Source organism: Phyllobates terribilis, unplaced genomic scaffold, assembly GCF_046119375.1.
Source record: "Phyllobates terribilis strain yellow unplaced genomic scaffold, ASM4611937v1 Scaffold_8__6_contigs__length_399053987, whole genome shotgun sequence".
NCBI lineage: Eukaryota > Metazoa > Chordata > Amphibia > Anura > Dendrobatidae > Phyllobates > Phyllobates terribilis.
The window spans coordinates 158,712,057-158,732,374 of record NW_027362768.1 but is presented as its reverse complement, the minus strand read 5'-3'; the positions used below and the strand labels follow the sequence as shown (position 1 = coordinate 158,732,374).

Below are 20,318 nucleotides of genomic sequence, written 5' to 3'. Positions count from 1 at the left end.
CTTACCACTAAGGTACAATCAGGCTATGTGCCCATGATGCAGAAATGCTGCAGATTTTTTTTCCACTTCTCCCTGGCAGGAAAAACGCATGCGGATTGTACATGCGGATTGTACATGCGGATTGTACATGCGGATTGTACATGCGGATTGTACATGCGGATTGTACATGCGGATTGTACATGCGTTTTTCCTGCCAGGTAGAAGCGTTTGTCAAGCGTTCCTCACATGCATTTCCGCATGCGGGTTGACAAGCGCTTTCCAAGCGATTTTAGCATCACTAGGAAAGTGCTTGACAACTTGTTCACACTATATAAATCCATGCAACCGGCATATATAGTGTGACCAAGTAATAGTTAAAAAAAAGAATAAAAATGGTAAAGATTATACTTGCCTTCTGATGGCCCTCTGTCTCCTCAGCGATGCATCCGGTGTGTTGTATGGGTAAGGTGGTGTGAAAGGACATGACATCATTGAGTCATGTGACAGGTCACGCAACCGCCGACGTCAGGTCCTCACACCACCGCAAGCCGTACAAGAGACCGGACGCATCGCTGAGGAGGCCGGGAGACAGCGGAAGGTAAGTATAATTTTTATTTTGTTATTAATTATTTTTTTATTTTTTAACAGGTTCTATAGTACCTGGGTCTGGATGAGTCTCCTTCTCCAGCCCCGGGTACCATCCGCACACAGAATCACTTAATATCCGTGTGCAAATGTGCCGACATGGATATTATGCGTTTCATTGAAAGTCAATGGCGGCAATTACGCTACATGTCCACAAAATTAATGGTGGTGCTGCGTATTTTTCCGCAATGATGATCCGCAGTGGAAATTTCCACAGCATGTGCACAGCACATGTGGATTATCATTGGGGACCATGGGGCACGTATTAGCAAGCCTTTTCGCTGCAGCAAAAAACACTTGAAAAATGCATAGTGGGCACACAGCTTCAGTGGGATCCATGGAAGAGTTTCAAGAGTTCTCAAAGGGACACTGGTCTGAATTGTAAAATTTGGCCTGGTTGTGAAGGTGAAAACAGACTTGTTGGGGGGAGGTGAAGGGGATAAGACTAGTAGCTGATGAACTTCTCCTCTGCAGCAGAGGTAATTATTCATTCTTTCCTTCAGCAGTCATCATGAGAGCCAATCTTATCACAGCAATTGCTGGATTTTGACTGCACTTCAGGATACTGTAATAATTTTAGCAATTTTCCATAATGTAACGATGGAGTGTGGTGTCTCTTTACTTAGTTGAGTGGCTCTTTCCACATTCTGGCATAGAACAGTTGTGGGTTAGGATAGGGTTCAGCACTGTATGGAGCCATGGACCAACACTGCCCCGACAAAACACAATAGTATTTGTGACCATCTGAAGACCGGTGATTCCATAAATGAACTGTTGATGAAGCGACCTGTTCATTGGAAGCCATTCCAGGTGACCGCCTGATGAAGCTGCTGGACACAATGTCAGGGGGTGTAAAGCGGTCGTCAGCGTAACGGGATTATTCTGGGGAATCTAAGGTTTAAGACTATGTTCACATGCAGCAGTCTGAGTTTTTTTTTTCTGCAGTGAACACTGCATTCACAATGCCTGTTTTTCAGCATTTTCCAGTGCAGATTACATGTGCTTGTATACAGTGCACATTTAAGTTATTTGCATTGTTAGTGTTTTTTCCACACTTTCTGATTACGTTCTAAAAGGGAATAATCAGACGGCTGTATAACTCGAATGGGGATCGCAACGCAGTGCTCAGACGGGCCGGCGGCTCACCCGACCCGAGCAGACATCTGCATCGAAATACATGAAGATGTGACACTCAGATTTCAGGAACGCTGCAGTTCTCATAATTTAATTCACAGAAAAGAAAAACAAGCGTATGTGTGAGATTTCTGATATACTGTAAAAAGCAGCTTTTAATTTGCATAAAAAATGCCACATGTGAACGTAGCCTAACACATTCTGGTTTGTTTCACTGTTTGTGGTTTTGCTGCCTTCAGTCTGAATCTACAATGTGCACATTCCAACAAGATCATGGAAAATCACTGCATGAACAGGGGTCTCCAAACATTTGGCCAGTACTATACAAGTATAATATTTCACTTCATACACCGAATAACTGCCTCAACATTTTCTATAAGTTCTGCAAGAGATTTATTGCCTTCATCCACACCTGTACAATTATATCCCTGTCTGCGCAGTATCAGCTCTGCTCAGTCCAGACTGTTACAGGACACATCATCAGCATCAAACAAGTTATCCAGAGCAGCTCGCACAGTATTAAATGAAGAAGCCTGGTCACAATGTGAACAGCTTCTAGTTTACCATGTTCGAGCGCCGCCTGCAGTGTAAAGAACAGAGGTTTACATGGCTGCAACCCAGATCCTATCAGTAAGTAAATCCACTTTCTTCTCGCATAGATAGATACCAGATTACAGATGTGAGCTTTAAAAAAACCCCAAAAGATGAGCAAAGGGGTTGTATTGTTTTTTTTTTTTTTCCCCCCTCCCTGTATAAACTGTCTGTTTCTACGGTTCCCAGAATGGAAACCTCCGTACTTTACACTGCAGGCTGAAATTCTACAAACTTGTATTAAATCATATAGAGAGGATTAGTCTCGGTTTCATTATATAAAAATAAAATTATAGTAAAATCTATGAATATAAAACATGTCTAGAAGCAAATTACAGAGTATTTGCAGGGTACTGAGAATTGTAAAGTTGGTAGCACGACCCTTCGTACCGGGGGGGATAAAAGTTCTGACTCCATTCTTACAGATTGTGCACATTCTTTTTCCAGAAACGTTATATTCAGAACGGCACCAAAATTGTAAGACCCCTCCCCACCCCCCGAGCAGTTGAAATGCTATCCTGACAATTTTTTAAGACAGCCATGGTCTTGCTAACATTTTAGGGCATAATTTATTGTCCTTTGATTCCTCCTAACTTTCAGAGGTCACTGAAATTAAGTTCTGGGGCGCTGTCTGAAAGTTCATCCAGGTCGTGGTCACTGTCGCTCCGGCTTCTTCCATCTCTGCTTGTGGTCGATTTTTCTCTGGACTCTGCTGGAGGGAAACAATAAATATATGACAATCAGATGGGATTCCTGTTCTACACGACTCATTATGTACAACAATGGCGACAACGTTATCTCAGATGTTGTGCGATTCAGCGATAATCAAGTGATAGTATTGCACCTCTAGAAGCTCCATAAGAAATTCTCCCAGTCACCACCAGAGGGAGCTCATTGCACACAATTCCTATTGAAATCAATCATTAGAGCTCCCCCTAGTGGCAGGACACCTTTAAACAACGTATAACGAGAAGTTTTGCAAAATTTAGGTGTTTGCATTTTTAAATCCTGAGCCTATTGCACCTTCATGACCAGGTCCAATTTTTACAATTCTGATCAATGTCACTTTATGATGTAATAACTCGAACGCTTCAACGGATCCCACTGATTTTGAGATTGTTTTTTCGTGACATATTGTACTTCATGATAGTGGTAACATTTCTTCGATAGCACTTGCGTTTGTGAAAAAAAAGAATTGAAAATTGCAACATTTTTGGCAAATTTCCAACTTTTAATTCTTATAGCCTTAAATCAGAGAGTCAAGTCACATAAAATAATAACATTTCCCACACGTCTACTTTACATCAGCACCATTTTGGAAACTATTTTTGGGTGTGTGAGGAAGTTATAAGGGTTAAAAGTTGACCAGCAAGTTTTTTTTTTTTGTTTTTTTTTTTTTAGGGACCACATCACATTTGAAGTGACATTGAGGGGCCTTTATGATGGAAAATACCCAAAAGTGACACCATTCTAAAAACTGCACCCCTCAAGGTGCTCAAAACCACATTCAAGAAGTTTATTAACCCTTCAGGTTCTTCACAGGAATTTTTGGAATGTGGAAGAAAACAATGAACATTTAACTTTTCTCAATAAAAATTTTACTTTAGACCCAATTTTCTTTTATCTTTGCAAGGGTAACAGCAGTAAATGGACCCCGAAATTTGTTGTGCAGTTTCTCCTGAGCATGCAGATACCCCATATGTGTGGGGAAAACCACTGTTTGGGCGCACGGCAGGGCTCCAAAGGGAAGGAGCGCCATTTGACTTTTTGAATGTAAAATTTGCTTGAAAAATTAGCGGACGCCATGTTACGTACGGAGAGCCCCTGATGTGCCTAAACAGTGGAAACCCCCCACAAGTGACACCATTTAGGAAACTTATCTAGATGTGTGTTGAGCACCTTCAAACGCACAAGTGCTTCACAGAAGTTTCTAACGCTGTGTGAAACAAAAAAAATTTTTTTCCACAAAAATGTTTTTTAGCCCAATTTTTTTACATTTTCACAAAGGATAGCAGGAGAAAATGTACCCCAAAATTTGTTGTGCAATTTCTCCTGAGTCCGCCGATACCCTATATGTGGTCGAAAACTACTTTTGAGGCACAATGCAAAGCTCAGAAGGGAAGGAGCGCCATATTGGAGTTCAGATTTTGTTGGACTGGTTTGAGGGTGCCATGTCACACTGGTAGGGCCCCTGAGGTGCCAGACAGGGCTGTGGAGTCGGTATAAAATGGACCGACTCCTAAAATATATAATAAATTGGGTACAGTAGTTCAATGCAGTTTGTGGGGAATATTTTTTCATAAGAATTTGGGAAAGTTATGAAATATCCTATAAATGGCTGTTCTATTCCTGATCTAAGGCTACATTCACACAGCGTTTTTTGAGGATACGTTTTTCAGCTGCAAAAGCAGATCAGCTTTTTAAAAAACCACATCACCTGAAAGGTTTTTGAGCTCATAGATAATGTTTTCAATAGCAAAAGCAGATTAGAAAAACGCAGCACAAACTGACATGCTCATTCTTTGTGAGGATCCGTTTTTGAGCCCAAAAACGGATCCTCACAAAACGATGTGTCTGAATGTCATATCTTGAAACCCATTGACTTTGCTGGGATGCCCAGAGTCACTGCATTTTACTGCAAAAAAACGGATCCGCAAAAACGCTGTGTGTGAATCATGGCCGTAGCCAGCGAGGGGCGGGGGGTAGCTGCCCCCCCCTCCCCCAGAAGCAGGGGTACGGCCTGCATCTATCAAAACTCACTTGTATGCTGCAGTGCTCCCATCTTGCATCGGCTCCAGACTGCTTGGGGCAATCTCCCCTCCTCTGTCCTGTCTTCTGCCGCCTTCACCAGAGAGAGGAGGGGGAGGGGGAGGGGTGCCTGCCCTGCACAGGATCCGATTCCTGGGCCCCAAGCTGGAGAAAGTGAAAGTACTACTGCTCATCTCTGTCACAGGAAGGTATCTAATGCTAATATTGTAGGTGATTATTATGTGCTCTCTGTACAATATGTGTGAACTATATGTGCAATGTACTATTTGCTGTCTGTAGCTGTCATCTGTCTATCACACTCTATCCCTCCAGCCAACCCTCTATCTATCCATCCATCCATCATTATATCATAAAAATGATTAAATGTCTGATGTTCACATTGTACTACAATACATTTTTCACTTAAATATAAGCAATATATGTAGGAGTCGGAGTCGGTGTAAGGGAAATTGAGGAGTCGGAATCGCAGGTTTGGCTTACCGACTCCACAGCCCTGGTGCCAGATCAGCCAAACCCCCCCATAAGTGACCCCATTTTACAAACTACACCTCTCAATGAACTCATCTAGGGGTGCAGTGATCATATTGACACCACAGGTGTGTCACAGCATTTTATACCATTGATCAGGGAAGAAAAAATAATTTACATTTTTAACCACCAAAATGTTGTTTTAGCACCTTATTTTACATTTTCACACTGGGAAATGGGTAAAAATGGCACCAAAATGTGTCCCACAAATTCTGCTGAATGTAGAAATACCCCATCTGTGCCTGTACAGTACTGCTTAGCCACGCGGCGGGACTCAGGAGGGACGGAGTGCTATATGCCTCCTGGAGCGCAGATTTTCTTAGGGTCTCTGTATATTGAGTCTGCAAACTATTCTAAGTGGTAGAAAAGCAGAATCTCCCCTCAAGTGACCCCATTTTGGAAATTATACCCCTCTGTGAATTTAGCTATAGGTGTAGTGACAATTTTGACTCCATGGGTCTTTTCCAGAAACAAGCAGCAGTGGATGATGCTGAGTGAAGATTGCAAACTGTCGTTGTAGTGACCAGTACGTTGTAGTGACCAGCTCATGCTTCTGGAGATATGCACCAGTAAATTAAGTGAGCTCTCATCGCTACAGGAATGCCAAACATGTGGACACTATCTGCGGTTTAGGCACACTGGGACTCAGAAGGGAGGGGGGAATTTAGAAGCACAGAATTCGCTGAATTTCTTTTGGGGGAGTTGAGGAGCCATTTTGCTTTTCCAGAGCCTTTGTACTACCAGTAATGTGGAAGTCCCTATATTTCCATTGACAGACCTGAGTGGGGACTTGCTTTTTTTTGGATTGAGTTGAAGCCTTTACATAAAATTTGGGATCACATTTATCCTTTGCTCTACGATAAGCACTGACTGATATCAGGGTTTCCATCTAAATCTCTGAGTGACGTGATTCAGATGAAACCCTGGAGGGATCCATTCACTATAATGAGGCAGCAGATTACTCTGGACTCCATCTGGCCTCTGTTCAGCGTTGTCCTTTTCAGAAGTGCACAAAACTGGCCAATCTCGCTTTAATGCATGCCTAAAAAGACAGACACCGCCGTATCACAGGTTCTATGGCGTCCACAGTGCCCCCATCTGCCTCATTGCAGGGAATCTTCAGAGATTTACATGAAAACCCCGGTGTAAGTGCTCAGTGCAGGATAAATGTGCACAGAGCCTTACTGTGATCTTTGGGAGGCAGAATAAACAAATCAGCAGCAGGTGAACAATTGGTTTATTTATCTTTTACGCCGTTCCTCGTGCAGTATAAAAGTGATTAGACAACTTTATTCTTCGGGTCGGTGCGATTACAGCGATACCAGATGTATATCGGGTTTTTAGGTTTGGCTGCTGTCACACACTAAAAGACGCTTTTCTTTTTGGCAAAAGCTAGTTTTTACATCGCTATACTTTTCCGATATTTCTGCCGACAGTCATGTGACGGCTTGTTTATTTGCGGGCACATGACATTTTTTGATCGCTTTCTCTTCTCATTTTTGGGAGGCAGATTGAACAAAAACCGGCAATTCAGGAATTATTATTTTTTTTTTTATGCAGTTCCGCATGTGGTAAAATTGATAAGGAAGCTTTACTCTTTGGGTCAGTACGATTACAGCGGTTCCACATTTATAGCATTTTTTTTTTTTACAGTGTTTACTAAAGGGGTTAACTAGTGTGACATTTTTATAGGTCAGGTCTGATTGGACGGAGCAATACCAAATATGTGTACTTTTTTTTCATAAAAATACTCTATCCTCTAATTTTTTTGGGGAAAATATTTTTACAATTTTATTAAAGAAAATGAATATTCACTACTCCCCACTCCCATGGGTGTGAGAAGTAGTGAATATTCATTCTCTTTAGTAATGGGCATACGTGATCGCCGAGACGCTGCAGGAGCGGTGGCTGACACTGTGCGCGCTATTAAGGAGAAAGAATATTCAGTGTTCCACACACCCATAGTCCGGGCATGGGGAGCAGTGAATCTTCCATCAGCTGATCTCAGCGTGTGAGGGCGTATGGCAGTGACGTCATGCGCGGCTCACAAAGTGAGATCAGTGCTGGCAGCACAACAGGATGCAGTGCTGGAAGGTGAGTATAATCAGTTATTTTATTTTTTTATGTGTGCAGCGTGATGGGGATGAGGGGGCCATATATACCAGGATGGGGGACATTACCCCTATACCAGTGTCAGCAGCAGACCTCCCTCCCTCATGACCACATTTTTTGCTTCAATTTTTTTTCCTGCTCTAAAACCTAGGTGAGTCTTATAGTCCGAAAAATAAGTACTAGTGCCTGGTGACCCGGCTGTTGTCATGACAACATTGGGTCACCATGGCAATGATCGGGCCCCTGCGACTTCACGTGGGGGCGCCGATCTAAGAGCAGAGGGTGCTCCCTCCCTCTGTCTGCCGACTAAATGCTGCGATTGCAGCATTTAGGGGGTTAAAGTGCCAGCTGTAAGAATCAGCTGACACCCAGCGGTGATCGCCCGCGTACAGCCCCCTGTGCGCGAGCAATCACCATGACGTATATATACCCCTTGTTGGTGGAGAAGTACTTCCCGACCATGGCGTGTATATACACTGCAAATGTTGGGAAGATCTTATTCCGATCAGTAAATGGAACAGAAAACTCATCCTGCTGATCATTATATCTCCCAAGTTTATCCTATGGATGGATATTGCCTTAGGGTAGCGGCCTGTAGCCTGTGCTGGGGGTTGTAGAGAAGTCATTGCTACAGATCTCCTGTGCGACACACAGGACATGAAGAGAAGGGGCGACTACCTCTAGAAACAGCAGCAGCGGCGGCTCCAAGGCTGAGCGACGTGTCCTCAGAGCTGATGTCGGCCAGGCTGATCTGAGAGTAGTCATCATCCGCAGAAGAAGAGGACACCGACCTGCTGAGCTCCTGTCTCTGCCTGCAGCGTCTGTGGTCTGTAGAGCATTAAGGAGAGCGGTAAAGGTCTATAATGAACAGGAGGTGACATCACAGCGCTCCAGATACAGGTTATATATTAGATCCCGAGAGCAGTGATTGTCACCTCCTGTATATTACATCCTGGAGGCGAGGGCACAGCACTCCAGGAATAAGTTATATCATACAAGGGGGTGATAGCACCACTTTCCAGATATATATTAAGTGATATTATACACCACTCTTTAGATACAAGCAATAATATACAGGAGTGACATCACCACTCCGTAGATGCAGGTTGCATTTACATCGGTGGTGACATCATTGTCTATAGAAACAGGTCATATGCTACAGTAGTAACATCACCAGCTATATGTACAGGTCGTATTATACTACTAGCTGTTATAACCTGCCGTGGCTGGGATTATACTGACCAGGCCGCTCACTCCTTGTTCTGTTGAGAGAAGCTTTCCTCTCCAGAACGCTCACATCCTCCTGCAGGTCTCCGATTGCCAAGCTGTGGATGACACAATAAATAACCAGAAAACCGATCTAATCTGATCTTTACAGAGTTTATTGGTGAAATTCTTTTAATCTGCTACCCGATGGTCTGGCACTGGGGTTCCTGGTGGCAGATGTGCCACCATCCCCGTGCTGGGACCTATATGCCATTACTGGAGATGGTGTAAACATCACAATTTTGCAGATTTTCTAAACCTGGAACTGGCCATCTTGGATAACGGTAACGATCCATGGTGGTGGGAGTTTGGATACGGCCGGTACCTGATCCGCTGTATCTCTCGATGCGCTCCTTGTGTATCCGATCGGACCCGCTCCAGCTCCTGCGTCTGCACTTGATGGCAGCTCTGTATTCTCTCCAGCACCTGGGGAAGAAGACAGACCTTATATATGACCGGCAGCGATTAGCGGGCTCAGGCACTGTCACCTGCTCCACCACCTACCGCGCCGTGTCTCTCCTGCGTCCGCATCAGCTCCTGCCCGTCGGTGATGTGCTGCCGTAAGTCGTCCTCTTGTCGGCCTTTTTACACAGAATAAGTTTTGGAAAGTTACCGGGCTACTGTAATAAACCGCGGACCCCCTCACCCTGCAGAGGTCACTCACGTAATCTTTGGTGCATGTAGTCGGTGTCTCGCAGGAGACTTTCCAACTCCTTACAGATTAGCTTCTTGCTGCAGGTGACAGAAGAATAGTCTAACATGACGTGCGCAGTGATGGCGGTGAGGAGACTGCGGCTTCACTTACGTTTCGCTCATCTCCTGTGAGATGCTAATGGCTGAGCGCAGCGAGGGACTCAACCCGCAGGTGCTGGAATCTTTCACTCTGTCCTCCAGGTGGCGCAGTTCGCTGGACAGTTCCTGACGCAGGCCGGCCATCTTCCTCTCCAGCACAGACTCTGACAAGTCCGGCCCACGCGAGGCTGCGAGCCGCTGCACCTCAGCTGTGCAATGGGGAGAGGGGAACATCACCGTCACTAATAGCAATGTACATGGCAGCCTACATTCATCCCCAGCGGTGCTTGCCATTCATTGCAAAAGAGGGGGTAGCCATATTTATCCTACAGCGAGATCCAGCGATCGGAGAGTTCAGGACTTAAAGTATCAATGACGATCAGATCGGACTATTATATCATCCTCGGCTCCTACCTTCCAGACTCTGTATCCGCTGGATATGAAGGTCGCGGTCTCTCTCCAGACGGCCAATGGCTTCATGCAAGGAAGTGATCATCTGACGGGAAGAAGGAGACCAAACACATCATCACTGGCTGTATGTACATAGAGCGCCCCTCAGTGGTCATGGGAAGCGGGTCGTGCATGGTCATTGGCTGGCTCTTAAACTTATGTTTTTTTCTAAAATGATGGAGCAAGACTAATTTTTGCTCCCGTGTTCCAGGCAGCAGGAATCCGCTGTCAGGTTCCCTTTAAGATAGAGCATTCATGTTTGATCTGTGGGGATCTGACTACAGAGATGCAATTAAAGGGCCACGGTGACTTTTCCATATTAGACCTATCCGAAACTAAATCCACCGAGTTACCGCTTGTGCGATGGTGACGCTTATAACGGTGCAGCCCGTGAGGTGAGGACATTATACCTTAGCCTGTGACAGCAGCTGACTGCTCAGATTGACCATGTCTTCAGAGGACACCAGCGCGGTGTGGGTGTAGGCAAACGGGGCATACGGTGAGGCGGGTTTAATTGCTGACCTGTCATCATACTGGACTGATCTTCTGACAGGAGTTGAATCATAGCAAAAATCTGCAAAAAAAAAAAAAAGCCACAATAGAAATTCTGAACCAGTCCAGTATCCTCAAAGCTTTCAGGCCTCAGTGTTGCATCTTCAAGTTCTCCGCTGATTTACAGTGATGTGAAAAAGTGTTTGCCCCCTTCCTGATTTCTTATTCTTTTGCATGTTTGTCACACTTAAATGTTTCAGATCACAAAATAAATGTAAGTATTAGAGAAAGATAACACAAGTAAACACAAAATGCAGTTTTTAAATGAAGTTCTTTATTATTAAGGGGAAAAGAAATCCAAACATACAGAGCCCTGTGTGAAAAAGTGATTACCCCCTAAACCTAATAACTGGTTGGGCCCTTAGCAGCAACAACTGCAATCAAGAATTTGCGATAACTGCCAATGAGTCTTGTACAACCCTCTGAAGGAATTTTGGCCACTCATCTTTAGAAAATTGTTGTAATTCAGCCACATTGGAGGGTTTCCGAGCATGATCTGTCTTAAGGTCATGCCACAGCATCTCAAATCGGACTAAGGTCAGGACTTTGACTAAGCCACTCCAAAGTCTTCATCCCCAATCCATCACACTACCACCACTATATTTTACTGTTGGTATGATGTTCCTTTCCTGAAAAGTTCAACTTTTGTCTAGTCAGTCCACAGAGTATTCCTCCAAAAGTCTTGGGAATCATCAAGATGTTTTCTAGCAAAAACTAAGACGAGCCTTTATGTTCTTTTTGATTAGCAGTGGTTTTCGTCTTGGACCTCTGCCAATCATGCCATTTTTGCCCTGTCTCTTATGGTGGAGTCTGGAACATTGACCTTAACTGAAGCAAGTGAGGTCTGCAGTTCTTTGGATGATGTTGTGGGGTCTTTTGTGACCTCTTGGATGAGTAGTTGCTGTGCTCTTGGGTAATTTTGGTCGGTCGACCACTCCTGGGAAGGTTCACCACTGTTCCATGTTTTCACCATTTGTGGATAATGGCTCTCACTGTGGTTAGCTGGAGTCCCAAAGCTTTAGAAATGGCTTCATAACCTTTTCCAGGCTGATAGATCTCAATTACTTTGTTTCTCATTTGTTCCTGAATTTCTCTGGATCTCAGCATGATGTCTAGCTTTTGAGGATCTTTTGATCTGCTTCACTTTATCAGGCAGATGCTATTTTAGTGATTTCTTGATTGAGAACAGGTGTGGCAGTGATCAGGCCTGTGTGTGGCTAGGGAAATTGAACTCAGCTTCCCAAAGATGTGATAAACCACAGATAATTTATGTTTTAAGAGGGGGGAGAAATCACTTTTTCACACAGGGCCCTGTAGGTTTGGATTTTTTTCCCCCTTAAAATAATAAAGATCTTTATTTAAAAAACTGCATTTCGTGTTTACTTGTGTTATCTTTGTCTAATATTTAGATGTGTTTTGTGATCTGAAACATTTAAGTGCGAAAAACATGCGAAAGAATAAGAAATCAGGAAGGGGACAAACTTTTTCACACCACTGTATATCCCAAAGTTGAAATTCTTTCCCTCTCTTACAAATAAAATATATTACAGCCAGAAACTGAAAACCTGCACAAATATAAGAATGCTCTGGTTTAGTGACAGCAGAGATCTTGCAAACAGACTACAATGGAATCCAAATGAACAATCATTGCAATATGACCATCGTCGCTGTGCAGCCCGAGGTTAGAACGTGTTGCAAGTTTAGTGCGCGGCTTGTATGCCCGATACTTGACGCAATCTGAATCATGAGAGCGAGTTTTACCTCTGATGGTGTCGCCCCGGGTGTTCAGCCTTTCCTGCAGAGAAAAGAGCGTGTGTCAGAAGTGCAGCAGGTAATGTCACAGACGCCATTACTAACCCCTTGTATTCTTATAGGACGTTCACAACACCTACAGGCAGAGTCCAGAAATCCCAAAGGTCACTGCTCTAGATGTACACGGCATTTATAATATCCAGCACTTTGATATTTAACTGCTCCACAGGGCAGATGCCGGCTGTGTTATACAGCCAGCACCCACCTCCAACAGCAGCGATCGGAGCAAGCTATCAATCACAGGCACCTTTTGCCGACCCCCCTCCCCATGATCTCACTGCGGTGCCAATGACCTGCCAAGGCAGCCAATGCCAGCTGAAGGCCCTCATTGTCGCCATTATGGTGCTCCTGTGAAGCTCAGCCACAAGCTGGACTTAACAGGAGACTGATTTCACTATGTACTGCAATACTGGAGTATATAGAAGAAGCCATCGGGCGATCGCAGGTTAGAGTCTACTATAAAAAAAAAAAAAAAAAAAAAAAAAAAAAAAGTAAAAATAAAACCTAAATACGATCACCGCCTTCTCGCCATCTAAAAATAATTAAACGAATAAAAAAAGAAAAAAAAAGTCCAATCCATCAAAATACAAAATTATTTTACCCATAAATGCTAAATTTTTTTTTTGTTTTGTTTTATTGCATAAAAATGCAATAAAAAAATAAATTTACATACTGCTCAAAAAAATAAAGGGAACACTTAAACAACACAACTCCAAGTCAATCACACTTCTCTGACATCAGCCTGTCCAGTTAAGAAGCAACACGGATTGTAAATCAATTTCTCCTGCTGTCGTGCAAATGGAACAGACAACTGGTAGAAATAAATGATCGGCAATTAGCAAGATACCCCCTATAAAAGGAGTGGTTCAGCAGGTGGTGACCACAGACCATTTCTCTGTTCTCATCCTTTTTGGCTGTTGTTTTGGTCACTTTAGCATTTTGTCACTGCTCTCACCCTGAGTGGTACAACAGCATGAGGTGGTGTCTACAACTCACAGAAGTTGCTCAGGTAATGCAGCTCATCCAGGATGCACATCAATGTGAGCTGTGGCAAGAAGGTTTGCTGTGTCTGTCAGCACAGTGTCCAGAGGATGGAGCAGATACCAGGAGACAGGCCAGTACACCAGGAGACATGGAGGGGGCCATATGAGGGCGGCAGTAGAACCGCTGCCTCCTCCTTTGTGCAAAGAGGAACAGGAGCAGTGTCACAGCCCTGCAAAATTACCTCCAGCCGCCACTAACATCCTCATGTCTGCTCTCAGAAACAGACTTAATGAGAGTCTGACGTCCACAAATGGATGTTGTGCTCACAGCCCAACACCGTGCGAGAGAGATTGGCATTTGCCAGAGAACACCAAGATTGGCAGATTCCACATTGGCGCCCTGTGCTCTTCGTGGATGAGAGCCGGTTCACACTGAGCATTGGTGTGACAGACATGTCCGAGTCTGGAGACGCCATGGAGAACGTTCTGCTGCCTGCAACATCCTTCAGCATGACCAGTTTGGCAGTGGGTCAGTAATGGTGTGGGGTGGCATTTCTTTGGAGGGCCGCACAGCCCTCCATGTGCTCGCCAGTGGTAGCCTGACTGCCATTAGGTACCAAGATGAGATCCTCAGGACCCTTGTGAGACCATATGCTGGTGCGGTTGGCCCTGGGTTCCTCCTAATGCAAGACAATGCCAGACCTCATGTGGCTGGAGTGTGTCAGCAGTTTCTGCAAGATGAAGGCATTGAAGCTATGGACTGGCCCGCCCGTTCCCCAGACCTGAATCCGATTGAACACATCATGTCTTGCTCCATCCACCAACGTCACGTTGCACCACAGACTGTCCAGGAGTTGGCGGATGCTTTAGTCCAGGTCTGGGAGGAGATCCCACAGGAGACCATCCGCAACCTCATCAGGAGCATGCCCAGGCATTGTAGGGAGGTCATACAGGCACGTGGAGGCCACACACAATACTGAGACTCATTTCCTTGTCTTGAGGCATTTCCACTGAAGTTGGATCAGCCTGTAATTTGATTGAGTATCATCCCAAATCTAGACTCCATGGGATATTAATTTTGATTTACATTGATCATTTTTATGTTTTCTTGTTCTCAACGCTCCGCTATGTAATGAATAGAGATTTGCAACTGGAATATTTCATGCAGTGATCTCTAGGATGTGGTATTTGTGTTCCCTTTATTTGAGCAGTGTATATCGCAATAAAGATTTTTCAAAATGTCACCCGAATAGCAAATAAATAAACACCCTACACAGGTTTGGCAACGCCGGGATCGTGCTGTTTAGAGGAATGTTTTCCAGTCATGTTTACCGCACTATTAAAAAGTCGTAAAAACTAAAAAAAATACAAAAAAAAAGTTCTGGCTCTTGTAAGAAGGGGAGAAGGATTGTTGCAGCGCCAGGGACAGACTGCAGCGCCGCGGCCTCTCACCTTGATTTTCGCCACGCTGTCGTCAGCGGCCATGAGGACGGCGTCCAGCTTAGAGTCCCAGTTCATGGCGGCGGCCGGTCCTCACTAGGAAACAATGGAAATTCTGGAAGAAAACAGAAGAAATAGCTATAAATATCCCAGAGAACAAAGATCACAGAGGAGGGTCCGTTACAATGGATCATGAGATTATAAGCAGCCTGACACATTGTAACAGACCATCAGCAGGAGAGGCCTGTGCTGCTGATGTGGGGACCAGGTCTATAGACTCACTGTAACAAACACTCAGCTGTGCAGTCAGCAGAGCTCTTACCCCACAGTCTGCAGCACCTTATGATGGTTATTGTGATCACAGAGGCCCTGTGAGGGTCGTCCCGCACTTACTGGGGGCCCCCGACCTCTCAACTTAGGCTCCTCTCATCTCCGCTCTCCTTCCCTGACCATTCAAACAGTCTCCCGGGCACCAGTAGCGTCCAGCTCTCGGTAACGGCGCCTGCCGCGGAGGACGCCGGGATGTGTAGTTCTCTTTGCCACACCTTGTACAGAGAGCGGCGAGAAAAGAAACTACAAGTCCCAAGAGTCTCCACGCAGTGCACGCACTGTGCACGTAACATCAGCTCCGCCCCCGTACTACAAATCCCATGAGGCGCCGCGGCTGGAGGTGACTTGGGGTATAATGGGCGCACACGTGGAGATCCTGGAGAAGCTGCAGGGGGCGCTACAGTGGCAGGGGTTCGAGGTGTATCCATTCCAGGTAACCGGGGGTCCCGAAATATACTTCTGAATGTCAGTAGAGGAGGAGGCTCTGTGAGTAAGAGGCTGCAGGAGGAGGCTCAGTGAGTAAGAGAGAGGAGGAGAAGGCTCAGTCAGTAAGAGAGTAGAGCAGGAGGCTCTGTGAGTAAGAGAGTAGAGGAGGAGGCGGCTCTGTAAGTAAGAGGTTGCAGGAGGAGGCTCAGTGAGTAAGAGAGAGGAGGAGAAGGTTCAGTGTGTAGGAGGCTGCAGAGGAGGCTCAGTGAGTAAGAGGCTACAGGAGGAGGCTCAGCAAGTAAGAGAGAAGAGGAGAAGGCTCAGTGGGTAAGAGGCTGTGAGAGGAGGCTCAGTGATTAAGAGAGATTAGGAGGAGGTGCAGTGAGTAAGAGTCTGGAGGCTCAGTGAGTTAGAGGCTGCAGGAGGAGGCTCAGTGAGTAGGAGACTGGAGGAGAAGGCAAAATAACTTCTGTTTCAGTTATCAGATCACAAATTTGTGCTGCTACTTGCAGTTTTGCCACAGCTGGAGATCGGTTATAACTGACATAGGAGAGGGCTCAGTGTGTAACAGTCTGAAGATGAGTAAGAGACTGTGCTACATATGGAACAGCTGTAATATCGTGAAGAAAGTGGTGCAGTGAATGAGTAGGGTGCAAGGATCCATCACTAATAGGGGAGGGTCAGTGGGTTAGACATTGGAAGTGTGTGTCGGAGGGGGTCAGTGGGTAAGCTACTGGGTTAGGTTCATGTCTGAGGAGGTTCAGTAAGTAAGAGGCTGGGTTAGTTGCATGTCTGAGGAGGGGGGTCAGTGGATAAAGAACTGGAGGAGATTTGTGTCTGAAGAGGATCAGTGGGTAAGAGACTATAGAAGGTGTGTTCCTTAAATAGAGGGTCAGTGGGTAAGAAACTGGAGGAGGAATATGTCTGAGGAGAAGGATGGGTAAGAGACAGGAGGAAGTATATGTCTGAGGAGAAGGATCAGTGGGTAAGAGACTAGTGTGTCGTAGGAGGAAAGTCAGTAGGTAAGAGACTGCAGGAGGTGTATGTCTAATGAGGGGGGATCAGTGAGTAAGAAATTAGAGGTGTATGTCTGAGGTGGAGGATTAGTGGGTAAAAGACTAGGTATGGTCAATGTCTGGGGTGCAGAGACAGTGGGTAAGAGAATGAAGAAGTATGTATGACTTGTAGGGTCAGTGAGAACGAGTCTAGAGATATTCTCCATCTATGAGACTAGGTACAGTGGGTCAGAGATGGGGCGAGAAGGTTCAATTAATAGAATACTAAAACAAACTCCTCATTGGAGGCTCAGTAGGTAGATGCACAGGAGGACTGGACATTAGAAACATGATGTGGCTCGATGGGTAAGAGGCTTGATTGTGTCCTGTAGTGTAATCTTCCAGTTGCTTTTCCCTGGTGTTTTCCTTGCAGGTCGGTTGGTACAATGGCGTCCTGGATCCCGTCTTCCATCTCTCCTTCCCATCTGACACGCTGGCGGTTGTGGTGCTGAGTGCGCCCTCCATGTTTGAGAAGGCGTTTAAGCCTTTCCTCGCTCAGCACGAGCTGCAGAGTCTCCGGGACCCGATAGATCAGTGCGTGTCCTACCACATGGTGCAGGTGAAGGAGGTGGGTGCAGAGACCCCGCCGGAAAAGATTGGGGGGTTAGGGGTGGGTGTGGCCTAGATGAGGGGGGGGGGTTTGATGGAGACAGTTGTCCATGGGCGGAGTCTAGTGGAATCTGGCTAAGCGGGGGCATGGCCTGAATAATTACTGTTGTACGGGAGCGGGGCCACCATGGAGGCGACAATGGATTCATCTTCAGCTCCTTCCCACAGAGATTTTCCGCATACGACATTGACATCATCTACGACTATGAACTCCACCCCAATCGGCGGCCGAAGGTTCTCATGCAGACGGCGGCACACGTGTCCGGAGCGGCGTACTATTACCAGAGGAAAGACGTGGAGCAGGATCCCTGGGGGGCGAAGGTAAGTGCAGTAATAATCGGCGCTTGTACAAAGCTGTCTGGTCAGTGGGACTGCCAGGAGAAGGGACTGAGTGTCTCTGACCAGCACCTGTCAGGAGGAGGGACTGAGGGTCTCTGACCAGCACCTGTCAAGAGGAGGGACTGAGGGCCTCTGATCATTACCAGGGGCAGTCAGGAGGAGGGACTGAGGGTCTCTGACCAGCACCTGTCAGGAGGAGGGACTGAGGGTCTCTGACCTGCACCTGTCAGGAGGAGGGACTGAGGGTCTCTGACCTGCACCTGTCAGGAGGAGGGACTGAGGGTCTCTGACCAGCACCTGTCAGGAGGAGGGACTGAGGGTCTCTGATCATTACCAGGGGCAGTCAGGAGGAGGGACTGAGGGTCTCTGACCTGCACCTGTCAGGAGGAGGGACTGAGGGTCTCTGACCTGCACCTGTCAGGAGGAGGGACTGAGGGTCTCTGACCAGCACCTGTCAGGAATGACACCCGACAGAAGCCGCACAGATTATGAACATATTAATGTCAGAGCTGAGAGTTACAGCTATCGGCTCCGCCTGCCGGAATATGGATTGTGTGCTGTATGGGGGGTGCAGCGCCTGATAATACTCCGAAGGGATTACGGCAGTCACTGATGAGGTTCTGCAGCAGCTGGGGTGTATATTATAAGTTATATTGCCCCAACTGCTGCAGGACTTCTTGGATTTGGGGAGCACGTCAAAACCAGTGACAATAATGGAGAAGACCTGATATATAATGGGTGGAGGGTCCAGGCTGGGAGTTGACGGTCTGGGTTCTCTGGAAACAGGTTTAGCGGCTTTTCACATTCCTCCAAGATTAGTGAAGACTCAGGGCGAAGTCCAACGAAAACTTTCTTGATTCTCTGGAATTTCTGCACTTTATCTGTCAGGTCTTTGTTTAGAGTTAGTTCTGTATTTTATATTTGGGGGGTGGGGATGACATTAGATTTTACTTTTACTAGATTTTACTTATTGTCTCCCACAGGTGAAACCATCTTAGTTTTTGTCAACACCACTTTCACTTTTTATTAGAAAATTTGAAGTTCCCCATTATGTCCACTAGGTGTCACGATACACATACTTGTGTATGTAGCAGCTACTACCATACTGACACTTAGTGGACATAATGGGGAACTACATATTTCTAATAAAAATGTGCAAGAGGTAGTGATATAATTAATAAGTGAGGTTTGCAGAAAGTCAGATTTATGTTATTATTTTTCTGCAGACATTCACCGAGTTCTTTGTGTTCTTTGCTCCAACAGAAGATGTTCGGTGTCTGTGTTCATCCGCGATTCGGGGGCTGGTTTGCCATTCGCGCTGTGCTGGTGTTTACCGATGTCCAGGCTCTGGGCTTGGAGCAGACTCTTCCCATTGACTGTGTCCCCAGCAGGGAGGACAGGATAAGTCTCCTAGAAAGCTTCAACTTTAACTGGAAGGATGGGAAGTACCGGGACGTGCTGCCGGCAGAGGAGAAGTATTCAGCGGAGCAGACTCTGTACTTTGCTACTCCACCTGCGGAGAGACTGACGTTACTTACACTTTCGGGTCAGATACAGCCCATCCATCCCTGCTGAGACTGTGACGACTCCTCCACTAACCTAGTCCTTCCCTATATTCAGTGTATTCTGTGGCCCCAGGCTGCAGTCCGGCAGGTCATGGGTACAGGTGGCCGGTACTGGACAATTACGGGAAGATCTAACACTACATGGTACTTGGTATTTATTGGTCTTGTAGATGGTGCGGGGGCTGGGATTGTAGTTTCTGGATTTTCTTTATTTCTGATTCTTAAAACTTCAGATTTATTTTATGACTTTTTTTATTATTTATTAAACTTCGGGAAAAATTTTATTTAAAAATGGAAAGTTTTATTTTTGTAATGAGATTCTAATAAAATGGACACATTATCTCCTGGTTTGTCACAAGATTATGAGAGGGAACGTGTGTGTGTGTAATGTACGTACGGGCTGCGGCTCCAGCGAGAGGGTCTGAATATTAGGCCACGGCCCCACTATCAGTATTTTTTCTCAGGAGTGGGAGCCAAAACCAGGAGTGGGTGATAAATGCAGAATTGGTGACTTGTTTCTATTACACCTTTTCTCTGATTGTTCCACTCCTGATTTTGGCTCCCACTCCGGAGAAAAAATACTGACCGAATACTGATAGTGGGTCCATGGCCTATGAGCCATAACTTTTTTTCTTCACATTTACATACTATAGCCATATGATTGTTGTTTTTTTTGTGGGACAAGCTGATGTATAGAATGACAGCATTTACTTTATCATATAATGTAATCAAGAATGGGAAAAAAAAACTAGTAAAAAAAAAAAAAAAGGTTGCATTTTTTTTATATTTTAAACTTTTGTAAAAATATATATATATACAGTACAGACCAAAAGTTTGGACACACCTTCGCATTTAAAGATTTTTCTGTATTTTCATGACTATGAAAATTGTACATTCACACTGAAGGCATCAAAACTATGAATTAACACATGTGGAATTAT

The 20,318-nt window shown here is 45.4% G+C and overlaps 2 protein-coding genes across 3 annotated transcripts; one reads left to right on the top strand and one right to left on the bottom strand.

Annotated features, from left to right (window-relative positions):
* Nucleotides 1-1,863: 1,863 nt before the first annotated feature.
* Nucleotides 1,864-15,602, bottom strand: CCDC159 (coiled-coil domain containing 159). Its single transcript, XM_073643598.1, has 12 exons — nucleotides 15,447-15,602; nucleotides 15,066-15,168; nucleotides 12,580-12,613; nucleotides 10,677-10,840; nucleotides 10,231-10,312; nucleotides 9,830-10,025; nucleotides 9,689-9,756; nucleotides 9,529-9,605; nucleotides 9,350-9,450; nucleotides 9,001-9,083; nucleotides 8,437-8,586; nucleotides 1,864-3,058 (listed from the first exon to the last, which is right to left on the bottom strand). The coding sequence occupies exons 2-12, from the start codon at nucleotides 15,129-15,131 to the stop codon at nucleotides 2,946-2,948; spliced, it is 1,134 nt and encodes a 377-aa protein (XP_073499699.1). The 5' UTR covers nucleotides 15,132-15,168; nucleotides 15,447-15,602; the 3' UTR covers nucleotides 1,864-2,945.
* A 68-nt stretch (nucleotides 15,603-15,670) lies between these two features.
* Nucleotides 15,671-19,853, top strand: MMACHC (metabolism of cobalamin associated C). Of its 2 annotated transcripts, none has more exons than XM_073643597.1 (4): nucleotides 15,671-15,816; nucleotides 17,238-17,423; nucleotides 17,642-17,794; nucleotides 19,076-19,853. In XM_073643597.1, exons 1-4 carry the CDS (start codon nucleotides 15,739-15,741, stop codon nucleotides 19,385-19,387), a joined length of 729 nt encoding a protein of 242 aa, XP_073499698.1. In that variant the 5' UTR covers nucleotides 15,671-15,738; the 3' UTR covers nucleotides 19,388-19,853. The 2 variants fall into 2 exon arrangements, with proteins under 2 accessions (XP_073499698.1, XP_073499697.1); XM_073643596.1 differs by having other exon boundaries at nucleotides 17,238-17,432; nucleotides 19,076-19,848.
* The last annotated feature ends 465 nt before the right edge of the window (nucleotides 19,854-20,318 follow it).

Bases quoted from the DNA above. Each gene is read 5' to 3' on its own strand.
- CCDC159 (XM_073643598.1), bottom strand. From the start codon at position 15,131: ATGAACTGGGACTCTAAGCTGGACGCCGTCCTCATGGCCGCTGACGAC. The intron at 10,026-10,230 runs GTAGGAGCCGAG...CCCATTGCACAG, and splicing joins GCGGATACAGAGTCTGGAAG to CTGAGGTGCAGCGGCTCGCA. The intron at 9,757-9,829 runs GTAAGTGAAGCC...TGTCACCTGCAG, and splicing joins TCACAGGAGATGAGCGAAAC to CAAGAAGCTAATCTGTAAGG.
- MMACHC (XM_073643596.1), top strand. From the start codon at position 15,739: ATGGGCGCACACGTGGAGATCCTGGAGAAGCTGCAGGGGGCGCTACAG. The intron at 17,433-17,641 runs GTGGGTGCAGAG...TCCTTCCCACAG, and splicing joins ACATGGTGCAGGTGAAGGAG to AGATTTTCCGCATACGACAT. The intron at 17,795-19,075 runs GTAAGTGCAGTA...TTGCTCCAACAG, and splicing joins AGGATCCCTGGGGGGCGAAG to AAGATGTTCGGTGTCTGTGT.